The following is a 21,422-nucleotide window of genomic DNA, read 5'->3' on the forward strand; positions in this document are numbered from 1 at the left end:
ACTGCCCTGTCCACCACACCAGGCTGTTTCTCTGCTTAGCAATCTCATTACAGAGGTGGAGGGGCACTGGGGAATCATGCACTGACCACAGGACAAGAAAGATTCTTCTCCTACAGTGGGGACACAGAAAATTCCAGTTAAGAGAAGATGTCTGATAAATTAAAATGTAACTGTACGTCTACTCCTGCTTTAACGATCCTCTGAATTAACTAGACAATGGTCTAGCTTTTCTGGGTGAAATAAAACCTCACTCCAGGTGTTTTGAATGTTTCGGGCATTTGGAAATCATTGCACAATGGTTAAATTTCCAGGTGAGTCCTTACCACTTGGTGTGGAACACATATGTCACTCCTAGAGTACCTTCCATGATTTAAACAAAGGAACAAAAAAAATTCAAATGTAAAATGCTCTCTTTTTAATTACTAAATTAAGAAAGTTAAACAATTTAAAAAATGTAAACTCACAAATAACAAAAAAGGAATTAAGACTTCAGAGTTGCTACTTGGTATTAAAAACTCAAATAGAAATAGGGTTTTTGATTTGTTCTTGTTAAAACATTTGTAATTCAAGGTTGGTACAAACAGCAACTAAAAACGTAATACTTTTTTTTTTTTTTTTTTTTGTGCATCCTCATGAAATGTAAAGTAGTGCATAGTTATTTCACTGGAGGACTCCTGGACATAGAGAAAGTCATTTCATTAGCAGTAGAGAACATTCAAACACTTATTTTTACAAAGGGAAATGTACCACCCCTCCCTCACCTTCCCGTAAGGTTTAGTTGCATGAGAAAATTTAGCATGTTGCCATGACTACAATGCTATGGATTTTAGACCATTTAAATGTGGTTACAAGGTTTATTAAATTAAAAAAGTTGGAAACATTTCAGCATTCATGTTTTTATACAAGAAGTTTGTGTGATATCCATCCTCTAGTTTCCCTGATGGTACTGGCGATTTGCCTGCTTCAAAGAGGCTCACTTTTAAGTTTCAAGAACAAATCGTAGTAAGTTGAAGCAAATACTGGAAAAAAAGAAATTGTGAATTCAGCTTGGGCCCTGATGAAAAGAGTCAAAGTAACAGCCATCTACAGGCACAGTCATGAACCAAAAAAGTACAATCCAAATTAAAAAAAAACAAACATGTTTTGCAAAAGCCAAAAAGCGAGGCCACTGGTTTTCAGAATCACACCAGTGCTTCTATGTTGATTTTCCAGTCAAATCCTCATTCTGGGTCCTGAAGCTTTGTGGCCAATGTTGGCCATGGTCTCCATGTTAGCACCCACATGGCATATGCACAGGGATATATAGATTATATATATTCATATTTATAAAAAAAGAAAAAAAAAAACAAACACCTGTCCTGATTGGTTTTTGTTAAAACATGAAAAAAAATTTTATTGTTTTAGACAAAGAGGCCACTTTTGGAAAATAATACTTTTTTTTTTAGTTGAATCAGGTGAAGACAGAGTTAAAATCACATAGGATTTGCATTTTAAAAAAAGGAAAGCACTAGGATCGTTGGCACTGGAGTAACTATTTACACTGAACAGAGGTTTGGCCTTTTACATAACATCGATACAATGCATTTCCAAAGTCTGAGAAATAACAAGGTTCTGTCTCGAATGCTTCACAGAGGAGGTTCGGATGTGGGGACAAGTGTCATGAATGAGGGCCATGGAAGTTCGTCAGCTTCAGAGTCACATGCAATCTGATCCTGGACGGTTCTGGCTGCTCTGCTCGGAGCAGCTGGCTATGGAATTGAAAGCTAATGGGGAGGGGGCGGGAAAGCCTCTGGGACCAGGCCTCTCTCTCTGCAGACCCAGGTCTTACAGGTTTTCCCCGGGTTGATACTGAGGCTCTGTCGCGGTGAAGTAGTCTTCCAGGAAGCCCTGCAGGTACTCGAAAGTGGGCCGCTCTTCGGGGTCCTTTTTCCAGCAGTGTATCATGAGCTCGTGGAGGGAGATGGGGCAGTCCTGCGGACAGGGCATCCTGTAGCCGCGCTCCACCTGCTCCAGCACCTCCCGGTTGTTCATGCCTGCAAAGACAAGGGCCGTGAGAGCGGGCACCCCTGCGTCTTTCCTTTCTTCTCCTTGGAGCCTACAGGTGGTTAAAACGTGTTGCGTGCCCCCACCTCACCCAGAGGCGAACTCTGTCTTCAATGGGCTAGCTCACCACTCAGAAATAAAAAAGGACTCCCCTCCGGACACGTGAAGCCCTGGAGGGTGAATCTCAAAAACATTAGAAGTGAAAGAAGCCAGACACAAAAGGCGATGTACTGCATGATTTCATTTATATGAAATTCTAGAAAAGGCAAAAACTATAGTGATAGAAAGCAGATCAGTGGTTGCCAGGGGTGACGGGGAGGGCAATCCTGCAATGAGGCCGCAGGGAACACGAGTGTGATGGAAACGTTCTGTATTAGCAAACCCTCCCTGTAAAGGCCAGGCAGTAAAGATTTTAGGTTGCATACTGTCTCTGCCGCATACCCTTCACTTTATTTATTTTTTCTACAGCTCTGAAAATGCAGAAAACAAAGACAGGGTGGGAGCCAGATCTGGCCTAGAAGCTGTAGGCTGCCAACCCCTGTTCTATATCCTGAGTGTGGAGGTGTGACTGTTTATGTTTGTCAAAACTCACTGAATTCTTCAAACTGCAGAATTCTATTGTATGTAAATTATCCATCAATTACGCTGACAAAAGTATGAATGAAGCAGATAAAAACAAATTCAGGGAATGAAAACTAAACTGTCCTTTGTTCACAGGACCTATAAGCTCTGTTGATGTACTTCATAAACTGGCTGTTCTCGTGCCTGGACAAACTCTCAAGTGCTCTGCCGTTCGAGATCCGACATCACGCCATCACTCTGGGCACCGTCCAGCCCAGTGACCCCCAGGTGCCCTGGGTTAAGACGACTCTGACAGGGAGACAGGGCAGTGTTTACTGATGACCTCGGACAGGCCATCTATCATGGAGACCTCTGTGACCCTCTGGGGGAGCTGCCCGATCAGAGACTTCGGGATGCCTGGAGCTAACAGGAGACGTTCTGGGAGACTGCCAGCCCTCTGGAGAGTGCAGCCTTCCTGCATGCTGGCCTTCTCAACAGAACAGGAAATACCACACGAGGGGTGGACGGGGGAGCCGAATGCCCTGACCCCTTTCTCAATCACTGCCAGGCTCTCTCCTCTGGTTTGTTTCCCTTTTCTGCCGTATCGTGTTCTGCCATCGCCTGTCAAGCCCTTGTATGTTTTGGCTGCTCCTTGGCCCTGAGCCTATAATCTGGAATCCTCTCCAACTTCTGACCGAGTTAATTTACAAAAGCAAAAACCCGAGTTTCAGCCATTCAGAAACCCAGAATTCTTCCCCTGGCTCTCAGGGCTCTGATCAGCAGGACACAGTGTGTACATGTAGCAACTTCCGGAGGAGACGGCAACCCGCTGAGTAGAACCACCCAGCCAGAGCATCAGGGCCAGGTCACAGCCCTGTCCCCCGTCCCCCAGAATCCCTCAGATTCTGGGGTCTGTTGCCAGTTCTCTTTGTTGTTGCTTCTGGAGCTGGGCTGAGTCCAGCTCCCGTGACTGTCAACCAGAGCCCTGTCAGTCACATGCTTATCCAAACCCTTTCAGGATGCTTTCTTATTCTCTGCCACTGTAATTCCTTGAGGTGATAAAATCTGTGTATTATTCCTGCTGTGTTGAAGTAGGCCTTCAATTTAATTATTCTAACATAACTCTGCTCATATTTTGGCGGTGACCCTTATTTTAGTGAGAGAGGCTCAGTAGTTGAATCTGGGTCCCCTTCCTCCACGCCATGCCTGACTTCACAGGGGCTCTCTTCAGTTGGATGATTGGTCAGCTCTGTAGTTAATTACCTTACATCCTCTTCCAACCACTGAAAACTCATTTTGATAAGTCAGGGTGGGGCAGGGGGGCTGGAAGCAAGGGGAGATGCTGGGGTTGCCACTGGAATGTCCTGCAGTGCTCTGGACAAAGGGACAAGGACCAGCATTTCCTCATCCACAACCCCCAATCCAACAAGCTCTGCAAAGCACAAGTTCTGGGAACTTCCCTGGCAGCAAACTGATCTGAACTCAGCTTATTTGGCCATAAAACCTGACCTGGTGTGAGGTGCTTGACTGTTTTTCTTCATTTATACATATTGCTGAAGAATTAAGGATGTGTCTGAACACAGAATGCAGCCCGAGACCCTCCTAAGGTGTTATATAAATTATGGTCTAAGCACTATGTGGACTCTCGAAAAAGAAAACCAAGTCTGACTGTGAAGCATGTCCAGTCCCAAGGGTTTTGGCTGTGAAACTCTGGCACGAGTGGACAGCAGCCACCACAGTCCAGGAGCCCAGAAAGGTTAGGAAGAGAGCATGAGCCCATACCAGGACTGGTCTTCTCTAAAGTGCGTGCTTGGTATTTCACTACAGTCCTTGGTTTCAAAACATCTCAGAAGACACATGCCTGAACCTGCAGAAGTCCCCCTTGTCTCTGGCCCTCCCAGGAGTCTGTGAGAACTGGAGGAGATACAGGTGGACGGTCTGAACCTCAGAAGGTCTGACCGGCCTTGCTGGAAGTGGTTACACCCCCGGCCCAAACCCAATGCCTCCTTCTACTGCTTCATTCTGGCACTGGCATCATCCAAAACCACACCACAGAGCTTAGCTAATCATTCTCCTATTGCTCTGCAGCCCTTATGTCATTATAGGATTCATGTCATTAAAAAACAAACTACTCAAATGGAAAGATTTCATGTATTTTTTTTTTTTTTAAGTCTTGATCCAGTCTCCACCAAAGGAAAGTTTAATTGGCCACTGGGGTCAAGCCTGTTTTTCCAGTGCTCTGCCTGAGTTGGGGACACAGCTCAACCTTCAACATGTAGCATCTAGGGAGGCAGCCTGCTCCCTGGCGCAGCTGGGACCAGGGATGGAGCTGGGCCTTGGCCCTTGTGGTACAGGGCACCAGCTAGCCTCGCTGGCAGCTCCTGCCCATGCCCTCCACCTCCTTTCTGCCCGCATCCTCTTCTTGCTTCTCTCCTCCCCCATCTCATGCCACTTCCCAGGTTCTCCCAGCATGAAGAGCACACAAAACCAATTCGACGCACCAGGCCAACAAGAAACATACCAACATCAGTTTTGCCAGAAAAGTGGGATATAAGACAATGCACTTGGCTGACAATGACAGTCTGAATGGGACTGGCTCTTTTCCAAGCATCCATAGGCCAGAAGCGGACCCAGCACCTTCACGATGGTCCCTGGCATTGGGAACTGCACAAGCAAGTGATGCTCGCTCAGCAAGGCTTGGGTCACTTTTCACTTCACAAACATAGCCCAAGTAAGTGGGCTGTGTTCGTATTTTTTTCAAAAAAGAGTATTCTCGGCTATAAGAACTTTGAAAAATCATATTTAAGAATTGCTTTTTAATAAAAATGGATTTTTCTCTTCATACTACTATTTCATGAGCTCTTTTTGAAAGTGAAAAGAAAAGTGAAAGTGTTAGTCACATCGGTCATGTCCGACTCTTTGCGACCCCATGGACTGTAGCCCGCTCAGGCTCCCCTGTCCATGGAATTCTCCAGGCAAGAATACTGGAGTGGGTAGCCATCCCCTTCTCCAGGGGATCTTCCCAACCCAGGGATCGAACCCAGGTCTCAGGGTTGGATTACAGGCAGATTTTTTTTTACCATTTGAGCCATCAGGGAAGGTTAGGGCCAGGGACTGGGAAGGGAACACACACAACATTGAGTTTAGGGAGGTCAGCGGAGTCCTGAGGGACATGGGGAAAGGGAAGAATCTTTATATCTTACTTCCAATTGAGGAAGTGGGTGGGGGTTGGGAAGAGGCTGCCTGGGAATGTTCTATTTTTTCCTTCTTAGGGAGAAACTGAAGAGGCAGAAACTTTAAAACACGGTTGTAGTTTAGGAAAACGTTGTCACCAACAGTTTTTAGTGGAAGCTACAATAGAGAGTGTTTTTCAACAGGAGGGCGTTCTGTGCCAGCCTGTGGCATCTAACCATGTTATGGTCACAAAGCTCCCCAGGGCATGTTGCCTGGGTCCCAACCTCCACCTCAGAGAAGGGGCACCGGGCTTGGTGACCAGCGGGCAGACACACTGGCTGTTTTCACTCCAGCCTGTCCCCCTCTGCCCCCACCTCAGAGGTTCCTTACCTTTCTGCTCTCCTTGGGGTCAGTCAGGAAAATGGACCATTTCCACAGGTCACTCTCACGGGGCACATAACCCGGCGGGCCTCAGTTCACAGAACACCCGTGGAGTCTGCTGTGCCAGGGTTGACTTTCAGATACCTCTTGCTGCACCTTCCATGGGGGTCTCCTGTCACCCTGCATTTCAGGCTCTCAAACATGGTTACCGGTAGCCTCATTTCCCATGGGTCTGCCCCAAACTTTGCAGCTGAGATTCTCTGGCCAAGTGGACTGGATTCACTTCCTGCCATTATGACCGTATTATCCTTCCAAATCATGCTGCTGGCTTTCTCTCGGTTCTTGAATTAAGGTCAAGTTTCCAGCTCTCACTTTCCAATCCTTACTACGTACGGCTGCCAACAGTGTCTGCTTTCACGCGTGTGTATTTTCCGTCCCTTCTCTCCTTTTTCTCCCCCCTCCTTCTAGTTTACACTTTCCTATGTCTCTTCCTTGAGCTACATATTAACTCAGTGGTGTCTCCAGCTTTTTTTTTTGGATCTCCAGAGAAAATCCCCTGGAGAAGTAAAAATCTACCCACTCCAGTATTCTGGCCTGGAGAATTCCGTGGACTGTATAGTCCATGGGGTTGCAAAGAGTTGAACACGCTGGAGTGACCTTCACAGTTAAGAAAACCATTTTCATTGCAGAGCCACTTTACTCTTTCAACTGTGTGTCTCAGCAGGTGATTGACTTCCCCTGCCTCGGTTTCTCTATTTGTCAACAGAATATCTCCATATTCACTGTGCTTTCAGCTCTCTGAAGTGTCTTCTATGAACGGAGGGTGTTGGGCTTGACAGCTCACCATTTCAGTTTCCTAATACGGATCTTCCAGGGGCTGTGGCTATACAAGTGGGGATTTTTGCTGTTAACCATCCAGGTTTGTATCTGGATTGGACTAGGGGTTGCAAGAGCCTGGATTTTTGCGGCATGTGAATAATTAGGCCCTTCGACAATGGGAATGACGCTCAGGTTCTCAGATATGCAGCTTACTTCTGCAAACCGAGCTTTCTACTGAAAGGAAATTAGACGCTATTGTGCATCAGGCTTTTTGTCAGAGGCTCCCCCTGGCTTCTCTACACAAACCCTGTAAAAAGCCCTCATGTTTACTTGTCTGCTGAGCATTGCTGGGAGTGCAGGCAGGGCGGAAGGAAGGAGGGTGCTGTTAACGGTGCTTGCTCAGCGCGCGCGCGTGCCATCAGATGCCCATGTGCTGTAGTTATCTTACTGGGCTACAACCGGACACTTCAAGTTCGGTTTTGGTTATGAGATCCAAGTACAGACTCTGGGCAGAATGATGCTGCTCAAAGAGGAGAGCTGAAAATAAAGGAGTGACCTTGAGGCGGCACAACGAGGACTCTTGTTTCTCTTTCTGCATCTTAACCAGATAAGCTTAGGACACCTGTTTTTATGAAGCCCACTCTATTAATAAACACAGAAATGACAGCTACTCAGGTGCCATAACACACAAAAGTTAAAGTCGATAATACGGTATCATGAACAGCTCCTTTGTCCCAGTAACAGTGGTAAAGTGACAGAGGGGGTGAGGGTGCCCGCTGGGCAGGCCATGGAAACGCACGGGGGTACAGGAGAGCAGCAGAGGGTAGGACCGGGGAGCAGAGAGCCCCCCGCTGTCTGCCCCCTTCTTCTGCACTCTCCTCCACCAGCCACATGGGCCAAGAGAAACCTTGTCGGGGGAGGTGACAAGACCCCTGGGCATTCCAGGCAGGACTCCCCTGGAGGGAACAATAGGAACCCAAAAAGAAAAGCCTGAGGACTGTGGATGGGAGCACGGAAGGCAGAAGGCTAAGCACCCTCGGCTGAGATTTGAAGTTTCATCCCAATTCCCTTTCTCCTGGATGGAGAGTCCTGACCTCTTCCTCCCCTAGGAGAAACCTGCCCCCGTTATCAGGCTGGGCACAGTGGGGATAAGAGTGCGGGTGACAATGATGGGCTGCTGAACACAGAGGAATTTAGGTCTACAGTTCAGGCTCTGTCGGAAGGCATCTGAGTGGGGCAGAGGGACGATGAAGGTGGAAACTTGCAATTCTTCAAGGAAAGTGCTATACATTCACTAATTTATCTTCCTCTTCAAGTCATTATCAAATGACTAGATGCATTCACGAAAGTCAGGCAGCTGTCAGTTGTTAAAAGGGTTGAAAGCACTGCAAATGCATGAATAAATGTGATAGGCTTAAGAGAATATTCCTGATTTGCCAGATCATGCCAAATTCCCAAAGCAGGTGTTCAGTGGAGAGCCAGGGCCCAGAACGGCCAGGACATTCCGCCTAGAGTGGTGCTGGGATATGGTGTTTGAACTGACCACGGGGTCAATTTCCCAGAACAACTTTGAGGACAGAGGCTACTCTGCAGCTGGGAAAAACACGCCTTATTTATGTTTGGAGATGATGAAATAGAGTTGAAAGGTTTTGCAAGCTATGGGCAAAGTCTTATTTTAAAAGCCTCTTGGGCTAATCATTTTTTCCCCCTGCCCACCCATCCATCCATCCATCCAGCCCTCTATCCCTCCACCCATTCTTCTGTCCATCTGCTTAAGACTTACTGAGAGTCTACTAAAGGAGCCCCCTTCTCAGGGTTCAGAGCTACTGGGAAACAGAGACACACAGACAAGAGCTTCAACAGATAGGTACCCAGTGGCATGGGAGTGAGCAGGAGCAACCCAGGAAGAGACATGGAGAAGGTGACATGAAGGAGGGGACTTTTGGGTTAGGACTGGACAGATTCTGAGGCAGAGAGTGGTTAGAACTGGACGGATTCTGAGGCAGAGAGTGGAGCTGAGATGACAGACTTGAGCGTTTGAGAGAAATCTCTTGGTGACAAGGGTCAGGAGCAGCACGAGAGAAATCGTGTCTGATGATGCCACCCAGCCGAAGCCCCCCTCATTCAGTCCTCATCTCACTGAGCACAAATGCCCTAACCATGATCTGTCTGGGGCCTCCGGGCCCGCCCTGTTCCACCCACACTGCTTCTTAGAGCCGCTATGCTCTGGCTCCCTCTGAAGGGTGGCTCCTCCCCCAGTTAACCTGAGCCTTCTTCCTCAGATGTCACCTTCCTGGTGATGTCCTGCCCAGCCACCCTCTCTGCCCTTCCCCATTTTATTCTCCTCCCTACCCATTACCACCAGTAAATGCAGAATGGATTTTACTTATTTGTCTTTGTTGATTGTCTGTCTCCTTTGAGGAGTGAAAAGTTTGGGAGGAACAGCTTTTGTCTATTGGTTCACTGCTACACTCCTGGGGACCTAAACAGTACCCGGCATAGAGCAGGTACTCAATAAATACATGTTGAATGATTGAAGGAGAGAGTTAAGAAGGACTACGCCAGACGAAGGCTTCTGGAGTTTATCTGGAAGGCAAGGGGAAGCCATGGACTTTTTAACTGGCAGAGGTAGGATAAGCAGATCTGTTTCTAGGATAACTCTGATGGTGACAGTGATAGATGGTAGGGGTGGGGGTGGGGGAGAGACGGGAAGTAGGAGGTTCTATGAAGGGGGTTCCTGCAGCAGAGGATGATAGCCTGCCATGGGGCAGTGGCAATGGAAACAAAGAAGAAAAGAAGGATTTGGAGGTTAAAAAAAATAGGTTAAAATGCATTATTGCTCAGATTTTACGCATTAGTCCTAGAAAACAGTTTCAAGTACTTTCAATTCTCATATGTAACAATTCATCGTCACAAAATCTGGTATAACCTTGATGCAAAGAGTGGTTCTGAGCCTTGACTTACAGTAAAGCAAGCTGTATAGCTATGCTGAGGAGGCACTCAGGTCAGGCTGTGGGAATCTGGAAGACAGAGCTGTTCTTCAGAGCATCTTTGTTACACATCTGGGAAGCAACCTTCTTTGTCTGGTAGGGTGATGGGACTCCTCTCCACTACCTCCCTGTTCATCTCAGAATCACATTTCAGTATTTTTAATTTGGCTTCCAGGCTCTCACTCAATTTGAGATTCTCCTTCTTTCCTTCCTTTCAAACCATCCATTTTCGTAAAACTTGCTAACTGACCAACCAACCCAATGTTTTATTTTTGCCTCTTTCCTTTAACCCTTCATTCAGTTACACCTTCCAAATACTATTCCAAGTTCCTTCTCTGATTCTTTTTCTGGACCTTCTTCTACACTGGGCAAAACTGCCTGGAAAGCTTTCATAAAATCCATTTAGAAGTCACTTTCGTCTCTCCCTTGACCCTCAACCTCACCACCAGCCAAAGTACCTTTCCTGTGTGTAAAGATGACAGAAGGCCATCTCAGGTATGAAAGAAAAGTGTATCGCTGCCTACTGCTCTTGAAACAAGAATTACTTCAAAATACACTCTAGCCAACTGAGAAATAACTGCTGAGAAGTTAGGATGGGAATCACAGTGGACAGGTCTGGGAGTCTGTCCTGGGAGCTACCCCCAGCCACAAGGACTCTGGTCAGTGGAGATGCAGCCCCTCGGCACACACCGCCAACCTGGCCGCTCCAAGAGACAGCGAGAATGAGGACCGGAAGCGCCTTCCTTCTCCGGTGCCACTGGACGAGGCTGAAAGAAACTGTCTGTTCCTTAGGAATTGTTCTCCTTCGTTAAGGTAATCATCCTGTAATTGGAATCCTTCTGTAAAAGCCTCTCCCTCAAGAAGAGTGCACTGTGAGATTCGATGCACAATTAAATATGATTACAGTTACACTGAGAACAAAAACAAGCGGCATCCATGGCGAGCAATAGGTTTGGGAACAACTTTCTGTGGCTCCTGTCACTCCGTGCTGACACAGCTCCAGGGCCCGGCTATAGACGGGCCAGGCCTCCCTGTGGCTGCACCAGGCCCTCTCCATGGGGTCTGGCCGGGTAACCCCATCTCACAGCCTTCTCCGCAGGTTCATATCCCGTTGGCCTCCACGCAGGCCTCGGTGCCTTCTCACACATCCATCCTTGTCTGGGATCATTATTCCTCAATGTGAAGGGGAAAGCCTATGTACCTTCTTCTCCATGAAGCTTCCCAGACACGGCCCCTTTGCTCAGCCACCCTCACAGAATCTGGGCAGCTATCAAAGCCCCCAGCACATCAGCGGTTGCTCCAAGTGTATAACTAGCCATGATAAAGTGGACTGAGTTCTCTCGTCAAACTCCTTGGCCATCCTCACAGGATTCTGAGTGAAAAGCCCTTCTCCGGACCTGCTGTGTGCAGACACCTGAATCCGGGGCCCTTGCCTCATTATCAGGATTAAGACTGGGGGCCCACAGTGAGTGAGTTCCAGTATGGCATCCCCCAAAGACGATTTCCTCTAATTATAGAGAAGTAACAAAAAAGGGCTGCTTTCTACCTGGATCGCACGTGTATTTCATCCATCTGACTGTAAGCTCTATGAGTGCAGGGACTGAATTTATTTCTGTGCTCACTGTTCTATCCTCCAGGAACTAAAACAGTGTCCTCCTTCAGGCCTGTTCTCATCAATGTTTGCTGAGAGTATGAATGTCTTATTCACAGTCCTTACTTCCCAGGTAGTGCAAAATCACGCCAGGCACAATCACATTGACTGATGCTAAGCTGAATGAATGAAAATCCTGCCTCAGTTGTAAAAGGAGACTGCTTTCTTTATGCCTAAACCAAACTTGACAAAAGAGTCTCCGTCAGAAACGCACACCTGCCTTCCTCCTCCTAGGCCCCCACCCCCGCCCCTTTGTCTCGGCTCCTGTGTGTGACCCTGAGAAATAAAAAGCGGCTTTGTCTTTCTGGAAGTAAAGGTTTCACAGAAATGCAAGACATTAACCTCCCCCCCACCACAACACATCGGGTTGCTAAACCTGGGGGGCTCAGGAAGAAATTCATTCAAAATTCAGACAATGGAAAAAGAGGCGCCTTCACATCTTCAAAATCCCGAGCGCTGACAAAATTCTCCGCCTCGAGAAGCGATTCAGAAATGCCTGTGCTGGGTTCCAGGCCCCTCCAGGGCAGCCCTTTCTTCTGGCGGGCCACTCCCAGAGCGGCTGCCCACTTGTGCGGGCAGGGAGCCGCAGCCGCGGCAGCAGCATCAATAAAACGGACTTCCGCCCACATCTCTAACCACCCAGTGCTGGCGTTTCAGAGAGAGGGAATTTGTCAAATTTTGCCTCTGTGCCAACCCGGCTCTCTTAGAGGAGTCTTGAGGCTTACGACCAACCCAGAAAGAGATCTGCTTTACTTCTCTGCAGTCTCCGAAGATGGCCAGAAACAATCATAAAAAAAGGAACAAAGGGATTACAAATTAATCTGCCCTCACCGGCTCCTCTGACTGCAAAGATATGATTACAAACCCCGGATTTGCAAGAGCTCTCAATTCCTCAGTAGTCTCCGCTATCGTTTCTATCAATCATTGTGTTTATTATTATTTTTTTTTTAATTTTTAAAAGCTCCTCTCTTAGGCAGGGCATGATGGGGAGCTATGTTCTTTCTTCACTCAACAGTAACAGAAAAATATGTCCTTAACATTTCAGAAAGCAGATTGTCCCTGTGCTATAACCATTAAAGCGTGGAGGTAAAAACGGCACAAGTGTCCTTTACATCAGTATCTGTCTAAATTAACGAATTTAAGCCTGAATCACCTAAACGATGGTTTCTTTGGAGAGCATGACTCTCATAATCCAGAAAAACTCCAGGGCTTAAGAATCTCCAATGTCTTTACACTATACTTGCCTTTGAGCTTCCCTAGTGGGCTCAGATGGTAAAGAATCTGCCTACAATGCAGGAGACCCGGATTCAATCCCTGGGTTGGGAAGATCCCCTGGAGAAGGAAATGGCAACCCACTCTTGGAGAATTCCATGGACAGTAGAGTCCAGGGGGTCACAAAAGAGTCGGACAGGACTGAATGACTAACACTTTCACTTTCAGGAGGTGTTAGTGGTACAGAACCTGCCCGCCAATGCAGAAGACATAAGAGACAGGGGTGTGATCCTTGGGTCAGGAAGATCCCCTGGAGGAGTGCACAGCAAACCCACTCCACTATTCTTGCCTGGAGAATCCCATGGACGGAGAAGCCTGGCAGGTTACGTCCATGGGGTTGCAAAAAGTTGGACCCGACTGAAGCGATTTAGCACGTACGCATACTTGCTTTTGTAGAGCGTATTTTAATCATTCAGAAACATTCAGTGAAGGTGTCCCTGGTGGCCTAATGGTTAGGATTCCAGGCTCTCACTTCGGGGGCGGGGTGGGGTGGGGGGTCAGGTTCAATCCCTAGTCCAGGAACTGAGATCCTTCTATAAGCTGTGCAGTCAACCCTCTCTCCCCCTAAAACAACCCCCCAACCCCCAAGAATCCCAAGAAATGCATAGTGAATGGCTTCTACATGGCATTTCCTCTGTGCCTCTGCTCTCTCCAGCCACCTGGAGCAGCGCCTGCAGAGAGGACAGGTACTGGCATCTTCCTGCCAGGTTCACGCCATGGGTCAGTGCTATGGTGTAATCAAAAAGCAGTGAGCCAGAAGGGTCTGCAAAGTCCACCTGCACAGTTCTGCCAGTAACATTTCTGTCTTGGGAGCCAGGGACACACACTCCTACTGAGAGGGGAGAGGAGAGAACCCATGGACTGAGGTGGACTGAAGCATTCACCAGCTGCTAACTTCATTCATTAATCCTGGCACACAATTCATGATGGTTGCTTGTCTACACACCATGCAGGCTCCCACTTCTGCTTTCCCCTGGCTAAATATCTGTCCATGTTCTTCAAATTCCCACACTTGGCAGAAAGCTGAAAATGGGGCTGAGAAGGCAATCAGGAAGAGGACTCCCCAAATAGTGTTGGGAGAACACCCACTCAGGCCCATTTCTGCTGCGTCGGGCTCTTACCTGGGTACGGAACTCTTCCTTTGGTGACCAGCTCTGTGAGTAAGATTCCAAAAGACCACACGTCAGACTTGATTGTGAACCTCCCATATAGGGCTGCTTCGGGGGCCGTCCACTTAATGGGGAACTTGGCACCTGCAGGAAGAACAGCTGGTTACTCCTCAGGCAGAGATCATGGCTCTGGGCGTGGGGCTGGGGAAAGAACAGCAGGTGGAAATGTGTTCATGGGATCAGGTTCAGAGAGCGGGACACGGAGGAGGGGAAACTGGACACGGGCTAGGACTGAGCAGCTATGGCGTCTGTTCCTGCCTCTGCAACCCTAAGCAAGTCCCATCTGGGCTTCAAAGCCCCTTCACGTTCTGGCTTTTGAACTTGATTCTACAAGCCGACTGAATGTCATTGGTTTGGTTTGGAGGTAGGGCTAACTTATGATTTAGGAAACTTTTTTATTTTTTTCTTTTACTTTCAAATAATGTAAATCATAAGGTTACCCTCAAAAGAATCCTTTAGTATAAAAGACCATAGTCTCCTCTTACTGAGGTACATAAAAACCAGATCAAACCACCACGCATGTCCCAAGGGTGGAGACAATTTGCTGTAGCCCATGCATTATGTGGGACTTCCCAGGTGGCGCTAGTGGTAAAAAAACCCATCTACCAATGCAGGAGATGCAAGAGGCGCAGGTTCGATTCCTGGGTCAGGAAGATCCCCTGGAGGAGGAAATGGCAGCCCACTCCAGTATTCTTATCTGGAGAATCCCAAGGACAGAGGAGCCTGGTAGGCTACAGTCCATGGGGCCACAAAGAGTGTGACGTGACTGAGCAACTGAAAACACAATACACATATTATGTGGAGATGGGCTGTATTTCCCCAATGCCTCCACACCCACAGCACAGAAATGATTTTGCCTCAAATTCCTTCCCCACTACAGGGCTTCCCAGGTGGCTCAGTGGTAAAGAATTTGCCTGCAATGCAGGAGATGCAGGTTCAGTCCCTGGGTTGGGAAGATCCCCCTAGGGAGAGAAGGAAATGGCAGCCCACTCCAGTATTCTTATCTGGAGAATCCCAAGGACAGAGGAGCCTGGTAGGCTACAGTCCATGGGGCCACAAAGAGTGTGACGTGACTGAGCAACTGAAAACACAACACACATATTATGTGGAGATGGGCTGTATTTCCCCAATGCCTCCACACCCACAGCACAGAAATGATTTTGCCTCAAATTCCTTCCCCACTACAGGGCTTCCCAGGTGGCTCAGTGGTAAAGAATTTGCCTGCAATGCAGGAGATGCAGGTTCAGTCCCTGGGTTGGGAAGATCCCCCTGGGGAGAGAAGGAAATGGCAGCCCACTCCAGTATTCTTGCCTGGGAAAATCCCACTGGACAGAGGAGCCTGGAGGGGCTACAGTCCATGGGATCGCAAAAGAATCAGACACGACTTAGCAAAACAACAACTTCCCCACTACACTCTCCTTTTTCCTTCCACCCTTTCCCCTAATAGTGAAAGTGAAGTCACTCAGTCGTATCTGACTCTTTGCAACCCTGTGGACTGTAGCCCACCAGGCTCCTCTGTCCATGGGATTCTCCAGGCAAGAATACTGGAGTGGGTTGCCATTTCCTTCTCCAGGGGATCTTCCTGACCCAGGGATTGAACCCAGAACTCCCGCGTTGCAGGCGGACGCTTTAACCTCTGAGCCACCAGGGAAGCTCAAATAGTAGCCACCTTTAATTCTGGGGAATGTTTTTCTTCTGCACTGTATCATCCCTTGCTTACCTCCCTGTCTTTCTTCTACGAGCCAGACAGGGTACTACCTAAAATTTTTAGAGTGGTTTTATCTCAATGACTATCTCATGAGTCTGATTTCTCAAGACCAAGAAGCAAATTTTGTGCCAAATCTTTTCTTGCAAATGTCTCCTGTTAAAAGAATCCTTTCTCCAATCAAAAAGCAAGGGTGGGGTCCACCCTGCTTCTTACAAAGCTAGATGTGTATACGGGGAATTAAAATTGATTCAGCAGCCTGTGCTCTCACACATTAGGCTCAGCAATTATAAAGCAGTTTCGGATATTTCATTGAACAGACTAAGGGAAACACAAGGAATTTTTATTACTGATGTAAACACAATTATATGTTTAAAGCATGTTAATTTTACTTAGGAATGCCTAAAAAAAAATCACACAAAGGCTGACAAAATCAGAAATTTTCATAGTATCTTCTAGGAAAAGCCATTATGTGTAAAAGTGGCAAATGATTAAAATCTTTGAATTAGCATGGTTTTAATAACCAGAGGTATGATAAATTACAGCAATTAGATTTTTGTTTTAAATACAGTACATGATAACATCTTCAGCAAATCTACCCTGGCATTTTTGGGCAATATAATTTTCCTCTCCATCTCTTCTATGCCCGTGTGAAATGAAATTAAAAAAAAAAATCCTACTATTTCATTCTGTGGCATCTCATATTAACACTGGAGCACAGAAATGATTCTCTACTTTTTCTTCCCTTTTATGCATCGAGTTATTTTTAATTAGCTATGTTTCTCAAGCATAATTACTTATATCTTTGCTTAAGTGCTGCATGATTCCACACAAGGTCTGGTATTCTCTGAACAGTCATTCTGTTTTTAAAGTTTCTTTCAAAGCATTCTTCTCACACTTCCTATCCTCCAGCATTCTGTTCACGCAGCTTTGGACTCCGAGCCTCTGGGATTAATGTGATAGATTCTCTTCAGTGTCGAGAGCTGACTTTGCCCTGGACCAAACCTCAGCTGGAGTTCTCTTATTTCAGAGAATTAAAGGTATATTAAATTCATTCCTATTTAAACCAGCTCTCGAGCCAAATGGCTTGGAAATCTATGTCCGTCTCTGAAGCAAATAGAACATTTTTCTCCACTGTGCAGACACAAATCCTGTAAATAAAATGACGAGCAAAAGAAGCCTTTCTTCCCTTCTTGGAATCATTCCATGTTGCTCAAGATGTGAGTGTTGCTGAAAGTAAACTAGTTAAAATTGGGATAAAGTCATTTTGGATTTTCTGAGAGAAGATTTCATAATTTCAGATTTTTTAAAGAAGCAAATGTCAACATATCAGCCAGTTGCGGTAGTCTGCTTTATTGTTTTCTCATTATATCATCTACAATAAGAATTATATAAACCTTCAAAAGAGAAGCTGAAACAAAGGCTGTAATGGATCTCTGATAAGAAACCATTTGTAGGTATGTGCTCTGACTTACTAGTAGGAGCTTACTTACATACATTTATTTTGCATTAGTTTTCTTTCTAAGATAAGCAACGTATTTACATATAATATGTGTTGGAGGGGAAAAAAGGAAGAATGCCTTTGTCTTTGTTTTGGTCTCAAAATAGCAGCCGCTCTGACTTCTCTAAAGATAACTCAAGTTTCAAGGAAGACAGAAGGTTAAATTAAAGCAGAGATAAACTGTTAGTGATCAAGTAAGGTTTCAATGGAAAAGAATGAATCAATGCTCACTCTTCTACTCATCTTGTTACTTCAATTTCTCCTCATTTTGGTCTCCTGCCTCCTCAGGGTACAGATGCAGCTCCACATCTGGGAGAGTTCACGTCGGGCTTGGGCAGGGGTCTTTGAAAATGGCCCTGAGGTTGCACACCTCAAACCCCATCTACGAGAATGGGGTCCCTAAGGTTGCTGTGGATACAACCCTGCTGGGGTTGGATGGGGTTGCTCCTCGGGTAAAGTTAGGAAAGCTCAGAAGCCTGGAAAGAAGGACCTCCTGGGTGTAAACACTGCCTTTTCCTTCAAAATAGAGTTCTGCCCCCTCAGATTTTTTTTCATAGGTATCGTGGCAGGCATAAAGCCAAGATCAGAGTTCTAATTGGATGGGTTTGTAGAAGAAAGGGGACAATGTCAGGAGACCTATGCCACAACAAGTGTGGTGTTGCCACATAACTAGCCGATTCACTCTTCCTGGAATTCCCCTTTGGGACCAGGATTAGACACCAAGATAATGTCCTCTCCTCTGAACCTCACTGGAGGAAATCAAGCAGCCGATGAAGCTGTGACGATCTGTGTCGGTAATACCATGGGACATGGGGGTCCCAGAAACGCTCAGAGTACTTGTTCAATGTTTGTGCTGTGTGCTTATTTGCTGAGTCGTGTCCGACTCTTTGAGACCCCATGGACTGTAGCCCACCAGGCTCCTCTGTCCATGATGGGTTCTCCTGGCAAGAATAGTGGAGTGGGTAAGCCATTCCCTTCTCCAGGGGATCTTCCCAATCCAGGGGTCGAACCTGCATCTCCTGCATTGGCAGGTGGGTTCTTTACCACTAGTGCGACTTGGAGAACCCAGCATGGAGCCTACTTAGAGGACCTTCACCGATCTTCACAGAGTCATCTCTGGCCTCTGCGGCCTTATCACCATCCATACTGAGTTGGCCTCACACCGGTGAAGGTGTCTGTCCCTCTTCATCTTCACTACCTGCACTCCAGTCCTCACTGGCTCCCTGCCACTGGCCTCCTCCCGCAATTCCTTCCAGTTGTCTCCCCCCACAATCTGGCCCCTCCTCCCCACTCCCCAGCCTCCTGTAACCCTGGGCCTCCCCTCCTCTGCTCCCCCAGGTCCCCTCTGACTATCCTTCCTGCTGCAGGGCCTTGGGTCAGGCTGTTTTCTTTGCTGCAAGTTCCCACCCCACTCCTGCCCATGGCTAAGTCCCACTCCTCCTTTGTTTTTGGCCTGAGTGTTTCTGGCTTGGGAGCCCTGGCCTGAGCACAAAGTCTGGGGCAGGTTCCCTAGCTCTGGGCTGCCAGGGTGTCTGATTCATTGTGGCTGTGACTACTCAAGTGCAGTGAACACGTGAGTTGTCAGAAAGTGCATTTCTCTCCTTGGACAGAGACTGTCCTTGGGGGCTGGTACATGTCCCTGTGGACGGCCACCATGTTTGTGGTACTGAGTCCAGTGCCTGCTCTACAGAAGGCACTGCTTAAGGGGGTGCTGAATGAATGAGTAACTGGACACTGATTAACCTGTTCGGCCTTCCCTTCCTGGTGGAACAACCGTGGTTCCTTATAGGGCTTCTAATCAGTTCCCCCTTCTCTGGCGAGCCCTTGCCTTGTCCTCAGTGACCAGTGTCACTGTCTACCACCACCTGGATGCCCTTTGAAGGGTTTAACAACTGTCAACTACAGTAGAAAAGCATCTGTCACATGCTAACGAAACAAAAACACCTGGAAAACCCAGATTTTTCAGTCCCAAAAGAAGTGTGTTCAGAAACCTTTGGGTCGGAGTAAAGCTGTCTGAGATGGCAGGAATCCTGGATTTGGCTCTCTGATGGGCCTAGGGCTACAGCTGGGAGGTTAGACCCACAGAGAGGCAAGGTAGCCAGAGGCCTTGGAGCGATCACAGCAAAAGAAAGTAAAAAAAAAAAATCAATTTTTCAATAGACTGGGATGGAAGCAGGTGACTGGATAGCAATCATTCAACCTCACTAGTCTTCAGAATATGGTTAATAACCATCCATGCTTTAGGTAAAAGAAAGGAGACAGCTGTGGATTTATTCAGTTATCAAAGTTTATCTGTAAGACAACCAAAGACCCCACCCTTGCTGGACTAGTTTTGTTCTCTCTCTTCTGGAGCTTCCCAAGTGCCTGGCACGGTCTGCAGTGCTGGGGAGACCATAGTGAATGCAATCTCCTACTCTCAGGGGGCTTGCGGGTTAGCTTGGGAAGGACATAAAATAAACCAGTGACCTTTATATGTCAGACAGCGACAAGGGCCATAAAGAAGAATAAGATGGGCCATAAGGACAGATGCCATAGGGGCGCTGCAGGTTACACTAAGGACTCTGGATTCCATCTAGTGTGGTGGGGACCCACTGGGGGCCGTGAGCACCCCCCCCAACCCTCTCCTTGTCTTTAAAACACGTAAGTCACACATTATTACCTAGAGAATGATCCACGATGAGCCAGCACGTGAAAAAACCCTTTGACTTTTCAAAACTCTTGAAAAGCATCATGACATTTCAAGGCCCATGGCTGTCTACTAGCAATCAACAGTCAGGCTGATGATGTGTCTGTTGTCACTTCTGTCATGTTTGCTTAACGTGTGGCTCCAGTCACATTCGTGCTGTTTTAGAATACTTTTCACATTTGAGTAATACGAATCATCTCAGGAACAAAGGAGTAGAACTTGGCATACCCCAACACTTGGTAAAGCTCAAACATTGCTATGAGAAATGAGCAATCTTTTCTGAGTTTATTCTTCCCTGATGCTCTTCCTTTCTTTCTAGGCATTTCTCTTGTCTCTGCTGTAGGTTCCTCCTCAGTTTCCCTCTCTCTAAGTGTCTCAGAGGTCTCAGTGCTAAGGACCCTTCTCTCTGCTCATTCCCTGGGGAAACACGCCTCTCTCAGGATTAACCCTGCCGGGCACCTCTGTGTGAACACGGGGTGGGGGGGTGGGGGGCGGGGTGGGTCGGAGTGGGGGAACACTGGAGAAACTTTGTCTCTCATCTGAAGCCTTGGTTCCCGATTTGCAAATGTCTAAGGGTCAAAGCCTCTAGGATGTCCCAACTTTATCTCAAATGTGGCAACGATGAATCTAAATTTATTTTTCATTAAATCATTTTACTATGAATAAGACAGTTTGTTATAAAAGATTCTTGTAGGTGGAAAATTTTCCTAGATGGCTGACAAAGTTGATTCTCACTTTAATAGTCTAGGAAGCAAACACAGGCTCTTTTTTTTTTACTATCCTTTTTCTGGGAGTCAGACCGCGCTCTGCCAGGCTTCAAGGTGAGAAAACTTGAAAGCCGGCTGGGACCTCTCCTTCTCCTTAAACCCAATATCTAACGCATCACTAAAGCCTCTTGCTCCCCTCTCTGACAAGCCTCTCAAACTTTCCCTTTCCTGTTTAAGTTCTCTGCCAAAACTCGATTTAGGTCCTCATCCCTCTGTTTAGACCTTGAGCCATGGTGCCCAGCCTTCAGCTCATTGTTTTTCCAATTTATAATTTTAAGCCTTGGCTTCATAATGTCCACACCAGCCTCCCCCACAACCACACAGTGAGTTCCCTATGGCATTAAATCAAAATCTCCCACCCAGTTTTCTAAGACCCACATATCTATTCAACTTTGGTTCTTTCTGCCCCAAACCCATAGTTAAAGCTAGTCTAGTTTTCTTTCCTGTAACCTGTACCCTGCACTTGGCATAATCATGAACTTGCCTCTTCTTCGTTAACATATTCTAATGTTAATTCTAATGTTAATTTTCTCTCCTTCTACCTGCTTAGCTAAGGCTTGCTCAGCTCAAGCCCCACCTCCTTCATCAAGTCACCTGTGACTACTCCAGCCTTCCCTGAGCTCCCCCACGCTCCTGGAGCCAGTGTGATAAACAAGTTTAATAATGCTTGACGATAGAAGCTCCCACAACAGCTAAGCATATA

At 47.0% G+C, this 21,422-nt stretch overlaps 1 protein-coding gene across 5 annotated transcripts in view; it reads right to left on the reverse strand.

Annotated features, from left to right (window-relative positions):
- Positions 1–1,362: 1,362 nt before the first annotated feature.
- The window catches only part of FYN (FYN proto-oncogene, Src family tyrosine kinase), a 211,743-nt gene continuing 191,683 nt past the window's right edge, over positions 1,363–21,422 (reverse strand). For all 5 annotated transcript variants that reach the window (XM_043439103.1, XM_043439098.1, XM_043439100.1 and 2 more), the window contains 2 exons: positions 14,013–14,144; positions 1,363–2,033 (listed from right to left, as the gene is read on the reverse strand). In XM_043439103.1, the coding sequence (XP_043295038.1) occupies positions 1,825–2,033; positions 14,013–14,144 (341 nt within the window). In that variant the 3' untranslated portion in view covers positions 1,363–1,824. The remainder of the gene's footprint in view (positions 2,034–14,012; positions 14,145–21,422) is intronic.

The sequence above is a fragment of the Cervus canadensis genome, chromosome 20 (assembly GCF_019320065.1).
Source record: "Cervus canadensis isolate Bull #8, Minnesota chromosome 20, ASM1932006v1, whole genome shotgun sequence".
In the NCBI taxonomy this organism is placed as follows: Eukaryota; Metazoa; Chordata; class Mammalia; order Artiodactyla; family Cervidae; genus Cervus; species Cervus canadensis.